The following is a 14487-nucleotide window of genomic DNA, read 5'->3' as shown; positions in this document are numbered from 1 at the left end:
GAGCCGAGAGAGGGGGGCCGGTTAGATCCGACATCTGTACAGCAGGCACAGAGCCCAGATCCACCCCAGCCACCTCCGGCACGGTGCCGGTTCACAAAGCCGCGACACGGCGCACTGCAGTGTACGCACGCCGTCCACAGACACGCGGGTGCGAGACGTGTCAGTATGTGTGTCCACACGCAACATCCCCCCAGAATCCCTGTAGGAGACCCGCAGAGGCTCACCCACACTGCGCCCAACTCCAGCGTGCACAGGTCACAAAGCCCGCGTCTATGCACGGGATATAACTGCATTATTATTATTATTATTATTATTATTATTATTATTACGTGGCCCAGATGTCAAGATTCCCTCCGGACAGGAAACACCAGGGGGGGTGTGGCGGCCGGCACCTGTCAATCAAGGGGCCCTGTAGGCGTCGATTGGCGAAGACAGCGCCTGTGACGTAAGCGAGGCTACATAACAGCGCCCGGCTCAGCCTCCCAGTGTACTCGTAAGAGGTGACAACAACTGGGCCACAGGCGAGCTGGCAGCGCGCACCCCGAGCCCAGCACTCCCTGAGCCACACGGCACGTCCGCCGCCCGCCAGAGAGGCAGAATGGAGATGACCTGCGACGCGAAGAGGATCGTGGCCGTGTCCCTGGGCAAGCTCTACAGCTCCCGCAGTCAGCGTGGCGGCTGCCGCCTGCACCGCAGCCTGCTGCTGTCCCTGGTCGTGCGCTCCGCCCGGGAGATCTACCACGCCTGCAGCGCGCAGGCCGCCGCGGCCGTCCCGGGGCAGGAGCGCATGGACACGGGCTGCCCGCCCGCCGGGGCCCCGGCGCCCCCCGGCCGGCCGCTGGCGCCAAGGCTGGAGAACACCAGCGCGGCGCGGGGCGGCGAGCCCCGGGCTCCGTACGGCAGCGACGGCCCGTCGGACAAGGAGAACTGCGGCCCCGCCGGCCAGCGCCGCCTGGCGCGGAAGCGCCCGGGCACGACCGCCGCCGAGCCCGAGTTCCTGCCCAGCAAGAGGGCGCGGATGGAGGCGGCCGGCGAAGAGCAGCCTCCCGGGCGGCTCGCCGCGCTCCGGTGCCACCGCGCCGGGGAGACCCTGAGCGCCCTGCCGCTGTCCCGGGCCATCGTGGCCTTCTGAGCGCCCACGGAGGACACGGACACTGACCGACACGCCGGCGAGGCGACAAGCGCCGACCGGCAGGTTCCGAGGGGGCCGCGGACGGGGGCTGACGGACCGAATGTCGGCCCTTCGCGGGCTGATTCCGCCCGGGACTGACCCAGCGGGTCCGAACCGGCCGCGCTCTCTCCGGCAGCTGTGTGCGGGGAGGGGATCCCGCAGAGAATCGGCTCTGGACAACTTCCGGACACGGAGGAGAGCTGCCAGCGAGAGGGACAGTTTCAACACTGTGTTTGAAGGGAGCGAGTCTGTGGCGATGAGCGCGCGGGGAGGGCAGTGCGTCATCAGTCATGGGACTCGCGCCGCAGCGGCATTCCAAGCCGGGCGCGTGACTCGGGAAGTCGCGCGCGGCTTGAGGCGGGTCCGTCCGACTGACAGCTGGACCGCGGGAGACGGATCTCGCTGTAACCGCCCAAAGCGCTTGACTGTGAGCACTGGGGGCATGGGGACCCCCTCAGTCACGCGTGTAATGCGTGTACACTGTCACGGTCGTGTACTGTATTGGTCTGTATACAGTCCTGCATCAGCGCGCCCACCGGAGCTGTGGGGACACTTGAAGAGTACAGCTGTAAGACACGAGAGACGCCACGAGGCGATGTGTGTGTAGGGGGGGTTGATTATTTTAACTTGTGTGAAATCCAAGCTGCTTCAATATGTACAGAGCTGTGTACACACTGAGTTATGAGTCAATATGTCCTTTAAGTTATTAATAAAATATCCGAATCAAAACAACGCCTTCTTGTCCTGTCTTCACTGTGAGCAGAGCACATGCCTGTGGTAAACCTGTTGACACGTTCGAGATCAGGAAGTGGTTTGCAAAACTCCCGGACTGTGCTTTTACCCTGATCTCACTGGGCTTTACTGCACTGGACTGTGCTTTTACCCTGATCTCACTGGGCTTTACTGCACTGCACTGCACTGTGCTTTTACTCTGATCTCACTGGGCTTTACTGCACTGCACTGCACTGTGCTTTTACCCTGATCTCACTGGGCTTTACTGTACTGCACTGGGCTTTTACCCTGATCTCACTGGGCTTTACTGCACTGTGCTCGAGTGAAGCTGTGTCAGTGGTATACTGTACCAGCTGTTCCTGTGTGAGTCAGTGTCCCAGTGGGCATGTAGTGTAAGGAAAAGTAACGCAGAGGGAGACGCCCTCTCAAGGGAAATGACTCGTCTCCACCCAGCAGCCTCCAGAGTTTGTTCTGGTCTCGTCGCCTCGTGTGGCGTCTGACTGGGGGAGCAGAGAACAGTCACTGTACCACACTGTAACTAAGTCATTGTGTATCTGTGGGAGTCACTGTGAACCAGTGTGTGCCACAGTGTAGCTGAGAGTCATTGTGTATGAGTGTGTGCCAGCACGAGTCACTGTGAACTGTGTGTGCCACAGTGTAGCTGTGAGTCATTGTGTATGAGTGTGTGCCAGCATGAGTCACTGTGAACCGGTGTGTGCAACAGTGTAGCTGTGAGTCATTGTGAGCCAGTGTATCCGTTTGTAGCAGTGTAAATCACAGTGTATCAGTGTAATCAGTGAGTCAGGCGTACTAGTGTGTGCCAGTGTGAGTTATTGTGAAAGTGTGTACCAGTGTGTGTCTTTGTGTAACAGTGTGGTTCAGTGTGAGTGTGGCCAGCCACCCACACTGCTGGTGTCTGGGAGTCCAGGAAGCAGGAAGCGCGGTGGGCGGGTGGAATGTGGGGACAGGAAGTGTATCCTCAACAGGGGGAGGAGGAGGGACAGGCAGGCAGCTAACAGCTGGCCCCTCTGGGCAGGGGGCTGCAGTGAGCTTGCCGTTCAGCCCAGGAAGAGAAGGGAGACACAGACAGACAGGAGTGTGCATTCTCTCTGATTTTATTCAGGTTCATTAGGAAGATTCTGTTTGGAATTACAAAATGCACTGGTAGAAAGAGCAGAGAGAGGTCTCATAGCCAGAGTAGGGAACAGCTCTGTGGAGGGTCTGTTCTGAAATCGTTTTTTAGCGTTTGACATTGTGTCTCATCTCACCCAGTTCAGTAACAGCTCTGAATATAAACAAACAAACTTTCCATTAATGAATTCATTTACCAAAGTTTTTTTTCAGTTTTTCTGTTTGTTTTTAAAAATAGAAGAGAAAAAGAAACACATTGCTTTAAAAACATCTATCGCTATATATATATACTTGTCCTGAAGATGACATTATAACCCATATTGTAGCATGCACATTGCACATGCAGTTTTGTAAGTAAATACTTTTTTTTCTTTTTGTCATTTAGTTTTAATTCTTTTTTTTTTTAATTCCATAGCGGCTCCTACATTTGTAATTAATGAATTGATTAATTTTTTGTCAGTGGATGTGAGAATGGTGATGCAGTCTGGGAATGCAGTGAAACAGACAGACGTGACCTCGTGACCCCGAGCTCTGTGACATCACCAGCCCCTCACACACGCTCACGCACACACCTGCGCGGACACACTCTCCCTCTTTCACTCCCCTGTTCCCGGGGGTCCAAGCTGCTCTCCCCTTCTTCAGGCCTTCAGGGTGTGGGGGTCTCTGTACTCCGTTGCCTGTGAACGTCTGGGGGTCGGGAGTTAGTAGTCTTTGCCCCTCAAATTTGGGGACCCCTGCGAGCCCCACGCACAGGATACGGGTCGAGGGAGCTGGTGCAGAGGTCAGAGGTCAGAGTGCAGTGCTCCGCTGCTCCTGTCTCAGTTGCCGCCCTTATATCCCTCACTCCTGGGCTTAACGCAGCACTCGCTCACGTCCTGCCTTAACCCGGGGCCCAGCACAGCGCCCCCTGGTGCCCGCGCCTCTCACAGCACCTGCAGGCACCCCGGGGAGGGGGGTGTCGGCGGGCTCTGACGGACGCAGGTGGAGGAATCGGGTCCCCTGGACGTTCCCCCTGTGTCAGACAGGAGGTGATGACACTGGATGACAATGTCGTTCCAGATTGTGTCTGGTGTGCCCAACGATATCCCGAGCTCCAGCGACTTTCCTTATCCATGACAGGCCTTAGACGGATGGCAGCTGAGAGGCGGCTCGTAACCCCTGACCTCTGACCTGACAAGGCCAGTGACTCATGTACAAACCTGGAACCTGAAGGAGCCCAGGCTGTTTGTTCTGGTCAGAGTTTGAGTGTGTGATAGAAGAAAACTACAGTGCTGTCAGATGGGGATTTTTTGATTAGTATTAAGATAGTGATTTTATTCCTATCCTTATTCTTCTAATGTCTGTCAGACATTTATTATGGTCTGATTCTCTAATGCCCTATCACCCCTCAGGTGGCATTATGACTGGGCCAATCTATCCCACAGCCAATCATACTGTAGAGTAAAAGATTGATAGAGCTCAGTGTGACACAGTGTCAGTCTGTCAGTGTGATAGAGAGTCAGTGTGACAGTGTCAATCTTTTACTGTCAGTGTGATATAGCGTCAGTGTCAGTCTGTCAGTGTGATAGAGTTCAGTATGACACAGTGTTAGTGTCAGTCTGTCAGTGTGATAGAGTTTAGTGTCACACAGTGTTAGTCAGTCATTGTGATAGAGTTCAGTATGACAGTGTCAGTGTGACACAGTGTCAGTGTCAGACTGTTAGTGTGATAGAGTCAGTATGAGTCAGTATGACAGTATGACAGAGTCAGTGTGACACAGTGTCAGTATGATAGAGTTCACACAGAGTGCCCCAGTGTCCGTGTGAGACGGGGCACTGGGAGAGTGAGACTGGGCAGTACAGGAGGAGAGGGACTTCTGGAGAGAGTGAGAGTTTCACACGCTTGGAGAGAGAGACAGTGCTATAGCCAATGTGCTCTGTTCTGGGGAGACAGTGCTGTCTTCAGGGGCCTCAGGTCAGCCCTTTAACCGTCTTATAGAGTAACTCTGATGGCTGAGTTATTAATTAGGGACGGAGTGAGGACTAACAGCAGGGCTTGTGTGGCAGTTAGCATGCAGCTTCACTTTCAGGGTTAGCGTCACAGCTCAGGGTAGTGTTTTCTGAAGAGGTAGACAGGTTTTAGGCAGATGATGAGTGGTGCTTCCACACTAAAGAGAGGAAGGAGGCAGCTGCGATAGAGAGGTGGGCTCATACAGGTATGATAGGGTCAGAGAAGTGAGCAGGAGGCACACAGTGTTGGTAGAGATAGAGAGGTGTGTTTGAGGTGCACAGTTAGGTGGAGACTGACTGGCAAGGTAGTTAGAAGTGTCCATGATACACAGGTGTGTTAAAGACAGACAGGGAGAGAGACAGGTGTGACAGAGACAGACAGGGAGAGAGACAGGTGTGACAGACAGGTAGAGAGAGACAGATGTGACAGAGGCAGACAGGTGTGTCAGAAACAGACAGGTGTGACAGAGACAGATAGGGGAATTAGAGACAGACAGACAGAGCTCACACACAAGCACAGAGACACAGACAGACGGCAGAGACAGACAGGTGTGTCAGAGACAGACAGGTGTAACAAAGGCAGACAGGTGTAACAGAGACAGATAGAGGTAGCAGAGACAGACAGGTATGACAGAGGCAGTCAGGTGTGACAGAGACAGACAGGTGTTACAGACAGGTGTGACAGAGACAGATAGGGGAAGTAGAGACAGACAGGTGTGACAGACAGTATGTAACCTCAACACTCATCCCTGAGGGCAAAAAAGCTGTTAATGACATTGCGGATTATTCGCTTCACTCTGTACTGCATGCATGTGAATCCTCACAGCAGATTGAGACTCATGAAAAGGTAGCTACACTCACTGGCCACTAGGGGGCAGCACCCAGATACCCATCAAAGCTGCAGGTAGCTGATAAACTGCTCATGCCCGCTCTCTGCCTGTGTGGGACACCTGTATTTGGGCTGGGTCAGCTCTGCTTCCAGATGTCACTCACTGAGACTGCGGACCAGATCAGAACTCTCTCGAGACTAGCGGTCCCCAGAATGGACCTAAGAGCCGCAGCCCAGCAGGGCTTTTCAGAATCAGGCCCAGGGCCAGTGAGTGAAGAGCCCTTCAGCTGAGTGCAACTCTACTCTTGTGCAGGTCGGCTACTCACTGGCCCTCAGTGCTGCTATCGAAAAGCAATGCTGCCCTCCTGTGGTCACTGGAGGGATAGCGGGTACGGGCGGAGAGTGGGATTGTGGGTGCACTGCTTCCCTGGCTGAGACAGAGTGATAGTGTGGCGTGATGGAGCACAGAGACGAGGCAGCAGACAGAATGGAACAGCACAGACACAGCGCTTGTTTCTGGAGGTTTATGAGTGACGTATACAGGACGCACAGGAGACAGACAGGATGTTACAGAGCAGGAGACGGGGGAGGCCGCCAGTGGCTCAGCGCAGCCCCCTGCCTCACAGAGCCACACCCAGCACCCCCCCCTCCTCCCCCGGGGACCCCAACCCACTGGCTGTTTCACTGTAACTGAGACCGAGAGATGGAGAGAGGGAGGAGAGATAGAAGGAAGAGGAGGGAGAGAGGAGTGAAGGGGGTGAGAGCGAGAGAGAGAGAGAAAGGAGTGAAGGGAGAGAGAGAAAGGAGTGATGCGAAGGGACAAAGGTGAGACAGAGGGAGGAGTCGGAGAGAGTGATGAGAGAGAGAGCAAGCAGAGAGGAGGGAGAAAGAGACACAGAGAGAGGAAGGAGGGAGAGGAGGAAGAGATGGAGGAGAGAGAGGAGGGACAGACAGAAAGGGTCCTGGTAGTTTCTCTGCACAGCGACAGGCTGACACACAGGCTCTCTCTCCACACACTCTCACACACACACACACACACTCTGCCTGTTCCACTGGCTCCCAGCCCCTGACCCCCCGGGCTGCAGTGATTCCGGAGAGAGTGGGAGAGCAGCACCCTTACAGCGCGGAAAGGAACTTCAGAAAACAGGCTGGCAGTTCTGGAAAATCAGACAGGCTTGTGTTGCATTTTCATGCTAATGAATTTCAGAATAATAATACTATAAAAATACTTGGTAATGAATGTACACGTTCTGTATCATCTTATTAGGTTCGCTGCTCAGTGGCAGAAGATTTGGCAACTGGATCCCCTTTCTGCCATTTTGGCTCCAGCTGCTCCTCTGTTGTAATACTTTAGAATCCCTCTCTCTGAGCCAAAATGGCATCAGCCGCTGACACGTCCCCTCTCAATTCCATACACTGGTGACTACTTTGCAGTCTGTAGGACGTTCCTCTTAGATCCCATCTCTCCAGCTGTGCTCCCCCAGGGACTCAGTGTCCCATCCTGCCCCTGTACTGTGACCTGTGTCCTGTCACACAGGGGATGGACAGGAAGATGACACCCCCCTAGCCCCTAAAAGTTAAGCTCTCCCAGTCCTCCTCAGAAAGTGAAATGCATAACCAGGACAGTACCAATTCACCCTGTGAGTGTTGGGGGGGGGTGGTGTCAGGGGTGTGAGAGGGTCAGTTAGAGTTAGGGAGGGTGAGGAGCTAGAGGTGATATAACATGTACTCTCATACCCTCTTTTCTCTCTGTCTCCTGTCTGTTTTTTATCTTGTGTTTAAGAAGTCAAGAGCCCTGAGTGTCTCCACCAGTCCTGAAGTTCTCGGGCTGTCCTGCTTTCTTGTGGACTGAACCAGCCAATAGATTGACCAAACAACAGATTAACCAGACAACAGGGTAACCAGCCAACAGACTGACCAGACAACAGATTAACCAGACAACAGGTTAACCAGTCAACAGATTAACCAGACAAGCAGATTAACCAGACAACAGGTTAACCAGACAACAGTTTAACCAGCCAACAGATTGACCATACAACAGGTTAACCAGCCAACAGATTGACCAGGCAATCAGATTAACCAGACAACAGGTTAACCAGACAAAACAACCAGATTAACCATATGCGGTTAAGCAGACAGTGGGTTCCACCTGATGATCAGGTTAACCGGACAGCACGTTAACCAGATGACAGTTTAGCCAGCCATCAGGTTCGCAGACCTCCTCAGCACTTCCTTCAGTCTGACAAGGCGCTGTCTCGAAGAACAGGCTGACGCAGTGTTTGCTTCATGAACACTGCCGCAGGGTCGGGAGGCAGCCCACAGCACAGTCCAGCTGTGAACAGATGTGGTCCGACACAGAGGAGAGGGCAACAGCTGGCTGGCGGGACACGGCACCCCCCTGATAACAGCAATGTGAGCCCAGCGCACAGGCCAGCCACGCCCCCAGAGGCAGGCCAGCGGGAGGGATGGGGAGGGGAACTGTGGCGCCAGATGGCAGTGTGCGTTTCTGGCCTTTGCCACAGTGGAGCTCCAGCGAGACAGCGGTCCCACAATGCCCCTGTCACAACCCAAGGCCAGGGCTCCTTCAGCCGGAACCTGGCCCGACCGTACCCGACCCCCAGGACCGGCACACCATTCTTGACAGAATCCCCCTCAGTGGCAACACACAGACACAGAGACAACTCGAAGAAGAACAAGACAAACCGTGAAATGTATCTACACAGGTTCATGCTCTCATCGTTATTCCTGCTGGCGTTAACGAATTCTCTCTCTTCACCCCCTCTCTCTTTGCAGGAAGCCCATGAAAAACTGGAAGCACAGGTTGTTCTGGATGTCCGATTCGCGCACCCTGGCCCACAGCGCTGTGTCTGGGTGTTTGGCTTTGGGGTTAGTCAGCCCCTCATGCTCTGCTCTCAGGTCCTGAGCCCTGTTCTCAGTCTGTCCTCAGTCTGTTCTAATATTGAAGGGTTTAAAACTGAGAGGCTCAGTATTAAGGGGTTTAATACTGATGGGTTCAATACTGAAGAGCTATAAAACTGAAGAAGTTTAATATTAAGAGGCTCAGTACTGAGGAGTCTAAAACTCAGGGGTTTAATACTGAAGAGGTTTATTACTTAGAGGTTCAATATTGAAGAGATTTGTTACTGAGGGGTTCAATATTGAAAAGATTTGTTACTGAGGGGTTTAATATTGAAGAGGTTTAATTCTGAGGGGTTTAATATTGAAGAGGTTTAAATCTGAGAGGTTCAATATTGAAGAGGTTTATTACTGAGGAGTTCAATATTGAAGAGGTTTGATTCTGAGGGGTTTAATATTGAAGAGGTTTATTACTGAGGGGTTCACTATTGAAGAGGTTTATTACTGAGGGGTTCGATATTGAAGAGATTTAATTCTGAGAGGTTCAATATTGAAGAGGTTTATTTCTGAGGGGTTTAATACTGAAGAGGTTTAATTCTGAGGGGTTTAATACTGAAGAGGTTTAAATCTGAGAGGTTTAATATTGAAGAGGTTTATTTCTGAGGGGTTTAATTCTGAGGGGTTTAATACTGAAGAGGTTTAATTCTGAGGGGTTTAATATTGAAGAGGTTTATTACTGAGGGGTTCACTATTGAAGAGGTTTATTACTGAGGGGTTCAATATTGAAGAGGTTCATTATTGAGGGGTTTAATATTGAAGAGGTTTATTTCTGAGGGGTTTAATATTGAAGAGGTTCATTATTGAGGGGTTTAATATTGAAGAGGTTTATTTCTGAGGGGTTCACTATTGAAGAGGTTTATTACTGAAGGGGTTTGACATTCAGGGCTATCATGCCAGCAGCTGTAGAGGCCAGAGATGTGGCAGTTCGAGGCCCTGTTCCACCCCCATGACCCACAGCGAGAGAGAGGAGCCGCGAGAGAGAACTCCAGCAGACCCGCCCGTCGACGCCCCCCCACCCCCCCCAGCCCCCCAGCCGGCCCGGACCTTGTGTCCCGTCCTCATGCAGGAACCCACTGGGATTCGACTCTGGGAAGTCCCAAGCAGCCTGAACAGTAGCAACAGAATAACAAAGCAAGCAAATGTTTGGAGGAGGAGGAGGAGGAGGAGGAGGGAGCCCTGAAGAAGACGGCGCCCTGGCCGCCGGCGCGGGGGTCATCCTCGGTGCCCGCGCTCACGCTGTGGCCCTTGTCCTCCCAGGTGGACGCAGATGATAAAACTCATCGATATAGGCCAGCGTGGCCCCTCTGGTCCCGGCCGCCGCAGCTGGGCTCTCGGGGGCGGAGCGCCCCCCTCTCTTCTCCTCTTCGTCTGGTTCCGTGCAGCGACCCCCCCCGCCCTCCCCTCCCCCCCAAACCCACTCTGAGCAGCAGAAGAAAGAAACATGCCTGGTCGGCCCGCCCCCCTCCTGTCCACTTCCTGTCCGCCGGAGCGGGCGGTGCCGGGGACGGCGGGCGTCCCCCCCGGGAGTCTGTGGCGTGGCGGGCCGCTAGCACCAGTCGTCCTCGTCCGTCTCGCTGCAGGGTTCGTGCAGACCCTTCCGGGGGGCCCCCCGCGGCGGGGGCTTGTGGGGCGTCCCGTGGTGCGGCGAGGGCGAGGAGGACCGGTATCCGTTGGGCAGCCGGCGGGGGGCGCAGTGCCGCGGAGGGGGGGAGCAGGCGGAGGCCGGCCGGCCCGGGGGGCCGCGGCGGTGAGTCCTGGGCGAGCGCGGGTGGGGGTTGCCCCCCGGGGTCCCCGGCTCGTAGGAGGGGGGGTCGTACTCGTAGTCCTGGTGGTAGAAGCAGCCGTCGTCCTCCAGCCCGTCCGGCGAGCCGGACCAGCGCGCGTGCCGGGGTCCGCGGGGCGAGCCGCCGGGGCGCTCGGGGCGCTCGGGGGGCTCGGGCCCCGGCGGGGAGAAACGCCGGGACGCCGGGATGGGGACCCGGCCGGAGTGGGGGTGCGGGGGCCCCAACGGGGGGGTGCCCACGGCCTTACGGACCACGGGTGAGTAGGTGACGTGGGGGCGGGGGGTGGCAGGGGTCTGGGGGAGCTGCCTGCGGCCGCGACGGGGGGTGCTGGTGCCCGAGGTCGAAGGGACGGGGCTCCCACTCACCGAACTACTGCCCTACATGAAAACCAAACAGAGCAAATCAAAGAAGGACAACACCATTAACGAGGAAGGGAGGCAGGCCAGCACGCAGAGCCCAGGAGGAACAGAGGCAAACACAGCGACAGGCACAGACAGGAGAGACAGAGAAGTGAAGAGAGATTGATAAGTCTCGCTGTCCAGCGGGCTGGCACACACACACACACACTCCAGCTGTCTCCCAGCTCTGTCCAGCCAGACACTGCCAGTCTGTGGCTGAGTGACTGCTCCACTCCCACATCACTGAGAGCCTCCTTTCTGTCACAGTCTCCCGTCTGTCTTCAGTCTCTCCTCAGTCCAGTCTGTCTTCAGTCTCCCCTCTGTCACCAGTCTGTCTTCAGTCTCCCCTCTGTCACCAGTCTGTCTTCAGTCTCTACTCAGTCCAGTCTGTCTTCAGTCTCCCCTCTGTCACCAGTCTGTCTGTCCTCAGTCTGTCCTCAGTCTGTCGTCAGTCTGTTCTCAGTCCAGTCTGTCCTCAGTCCAGTCTGTCCTCAGTCTCTCCTCAGTCCAGTCTGTCTTCAGTCTCCCCTCTGTCACCAGTCTGTCTGTCGTCAGTCTGTTCTCAGTCCAGTCTGTCCTCAGTCCAGTCTGTCCTCAGTCTGTCCTCAGTCCAGTCTGTCTCCAGTCTGTCTGTGCTCAGTGCTCATTGACAGACTGAAGTCCAGACTCTAGTCGATACTGAAGGGCTTTAACACTGGGAGAGTCCAGAGCTGGACCCTGAGCTGGGCCACAGGATCACTGTGTGGATCGCTGCCGCAGGCGGACAGTGTCTTTGCAGCCCAGATCACTGGGATCTGCACCTGGCCATGCTGGGAGTCCACCACACACACACACACACACTGTATATACAACTGTGCAAATATACAAACACTTCAGCCCTGCACATGTTCATATGTATGTTTTCTTCTGGCAAAATAAGAAACCGCTGATAAAGTGAAGAAGCAGCTAACATACAACTAAGCAGAAGTGCATCTGCAATAATGGGCATGCCCCCTAGTGTCCTTATCCTGTCAGACAGCCTGGTCACTCCTACTGGACCAGCGTAGGAGGCAGAGGGACTGGCCCCTTCCTCCAAAACTCACCCCCTAACTGAACTGTGAACCCCACTGCTCTCACAGCAGAGTGAGCGCCCCCTGCAGGAGGGACACAGCTCTCACTGACAGCACTGCAGGCCCACAGCAGAGTGAGCGCCCCCTGCAGGACTGACACAGCTCTCACTGACAGCACTGCAGGCCCACAGCAGAGTGAGCGCCCCCTGCAGGAGGGACACAGCTCTCACCACCAGCACTACAGGCCCACAGCAGAGTGAGCGCCCCCTGCAGGAGGGGCACAGCTCTCACTGACAGCACTGCAGGCCCACAGCAGAGTGAGCGCCCCCTGCAGGAGGGACACAACTCTCACTGACAGCACTGCAGGCCCACAGCAGAGTGAGTGCCCCCTGCAGGAGGGACACAGCTCTCACCGCCAGCACTGCAGGCCCACAGCAGAGTGAGCGCCCCCTGCAGGACAGACACAGCTCTCACTGACAGCACTGCAGGCCCACAGCAGAGTGAGCGCCCCCTGCAGGAGGGACACAGCTCTCACCGCCAGCACTGCAGGCCCACAGCAGAGTGAGCGCCCCCTGCAGGAGGGGCACAGCTCTCACTGACAGCACTGCAATTACCCAAAATCAGTGGTGCTCCCTGCTGCAAACCCCCTGGCACTGTTTGATCCACCTGAAGCCCCCATAAAGGGTACCGGTGTGTGAGTATGCCAGTGCCAGTGTACTGCTGTGCCTTGTGTGCCAGTGTACCAGTGTGCCAATGTCCCATGTGCACGTGTAATAATGTCCTGACCCTGGTATACCAGTGTGCCAGTGTTCTGGTGTGCCATGGTACCGTGGGCCAGTGTACCAGAACTAGTGAGCCAGTGTGCCAGGGTACCGTGGGCCAGTGTACCAGAACTAGTGAGCCAGTGTGCCAGGGTACACTGGGCCAGTGTACCAGAACTAGTGAGCCAGTGTGCCAGTGCCAGTACCAGTGTCCCTGTGACTGGTGTGCCAGGTACCGTGGGCCAGTGTACCTGCACTAGTGTCCCTGTGTCCCCATGTCCCCGTGACCAGTGTGCCGGTGCTAGTGTCCCCATGTCCTCGTGACCGGTGTCCCCGTGACCGGTGTGCCGGGAGGGAGGGGCCCACCTGTCTGTGTGGCCGGCAGTCCCGGCCCTCGCTGGGCGAGCGCGACCAGCGCCGGTCCCGTGTCCTGTGGCCGTGCTCGGGCCGCTCGGGGCCGCAGCGCTCCTCCTCCAGCGAGCCGTGGTGGTGGTGGTGGTGGTGGTGGTGCCGGCGGTCCTTGGGCCGGCCGCGCTCCCGCTCCCGCTCCCGCTCCCGCTCCTTCTCCTTGGGCGGCAGGTCGCCGGACTGCGTGGTGGTGCTGAGGTCCGTGCCGAGGCCTGCTGGGTCAGAACGGGTCACAGCTGGCTCGGCACCCCGCACGCACCCTCCCCGACCCAACTCCAGCTCCTAGCCACTCGGTAGGCCCCCAGCTCCCTGGCTTTCCACACTTCCGCTCCCCAATCCCACCCCTGGAGCCCGACCTTTCCAGATCCGGTAGCATCCAGCGACTCCCTCATGCACTTTTCCCAAAGCTGAAGCGGTTTTCCTTGATCCGGTTGCCTGCCGCTCCTCGATCACGGTTTCCCCAGTGAAACGCCTGTTTTTCACCTACCCAGTCCGTCCCACTGGCCAATCCCAGCTCCCTTTCCCAGCACGCACCTCTCCCAGCTCCCTTTCCCAGCACACACCTGTCCCAGCTGCCTTTCCCAGCCATTCCTTGTCCACATTCCCCCCTCCCCCACTCCAGAGGGAGCCCCAGCTGTCCTCCCGACCTGTGTCGGCGTCCGTGTAGCGGCTCAGCGACCTCTCGGAGGCGCGGTGGCTGCGGTCCCTGCGCCGGTGCCCGTGCCGCTGGCTCTCCTCGGGAATGACGCGCTCCAGGGAGTAGTCGTCCAGCCGCAGGCCCCGGGAGCGCCCGTGGCCCAGCGAGGACGCCGACCGCTTCATGGGGCTGGCGTCGGCGATGGTCTGCGGGACAGAGCGAGGGGGGGGGTCTGTCTCCGTCAGGCCGGGCGCCACGCGACCCGGGAGACGGTCAGACCGGGAGGGGGCCGCCGCGGAGGAGACGTGGACCCCGGCGCCCCCTCCCCTGCTCTCTCACACTGCTCCCAAAGAGCTGATCGCAGGCCATGCCCCAGCATGCACCCCTGTCTTACCTGTGCTGCCTGCTCTGCCCGGACGCCCCTGTACCTCCCCCAGAGCCCCAGGCACCCCCCCCAGTCTGCAGGATGAGGGGGCCCCCCGGTGGTAAGAAAGGAGCACTGCGCCTGCCATGCAGAGCCAGCACATGGCCCAGACAGTCTGGCCCAGGGGCAGGAAAAGGGGGTGTCTAGATGGAGAGGGGCTTCTGACAAGGAGGAGCTGTCCTGGGGCCTCTCCGGGATCTGGCGGGACGTCCAGATGACCCCTGACACACGTCTGTATTCCTGCCTCTGCGGGGACCCC

At 56.7% G+C, this 14487-nt stretch overlaps 2 protein-coding genes across 2 annotated transcripts in view; one reads left to right on the top strand and one right to left on the bottom strand.

Moving 5' to 3' along the window:
- Positions 1-491: 491 nt before the first annotated feature.
- On the top strand, positions 492-1903 carry LOC148820696 (immediate early response gene 2 protein-like). The gene has a single exon (XM_088933048.1). It carries the CDS (start codon positions 599-601, stop codon positions 1130-1132), a length of 534 nt encoding a protein of 177 aa, XP_088789174.1. The 5' UTR covers positions 492-598; the 3' UTR covers positions 1133-1903.
- An 8410-nt stretch (positions 1904-10313) lies between these two features.
- LOC148820695 (voltage-dependent P/Q-type calcium channel subunit alpha-1A-like) overlaps positions 10314-14487 on the bottom strand; it is a 115805-nt gene continuing 111631 nt past the window's right edge. The window contains exons 45-47 of the mRNA XM_088932164.1: positions 13815-14010; positions 13126-13379; positions 10314-10928 (exon numbers count right to left, since the gene is read on the bottom strand). Coding sequence (XP_088788290.1) covers positions 10314-10928; positions 13126-13379; positions 13815-14010 — 1065 coding nt within the window. The remainder of the gene's footprint in view (positions 10929-13125; positions 13380-13814; positions 14011-14487) is intronic.

This window comes from Atractosteus spatula, chromosome 14, assembly GCF_055471065.1.
Source record: "Atractosteus spatula isolate fAtrSpa1 chromosome 14, fAtrSpa1.hap1, whole genome shotgun sequence".
In the NCBI taxonomy this organism is placed as follows: Eukaryota; Metazoa; Chordata; class Actinopteri; order Semionotiformes; family Lepisosteidae; genus Atractosteus; species Atractosteus spatula.
The sequence above is the reverse complement of the archived record's forward strand: the minus strand, read 5'-3'. Positions and strand labels throughout refer to the sequence as shown.

Bases quoted from the DNA above. Each gene is read 5' to 3' on its own strand.
- LOC148820696 (XM_088933048.1), top strand. From the start codon at position 599: ATGGAGATGACCTGCGACGCGAAGAGGATCGTGGCCGTGTCCCTGGGC.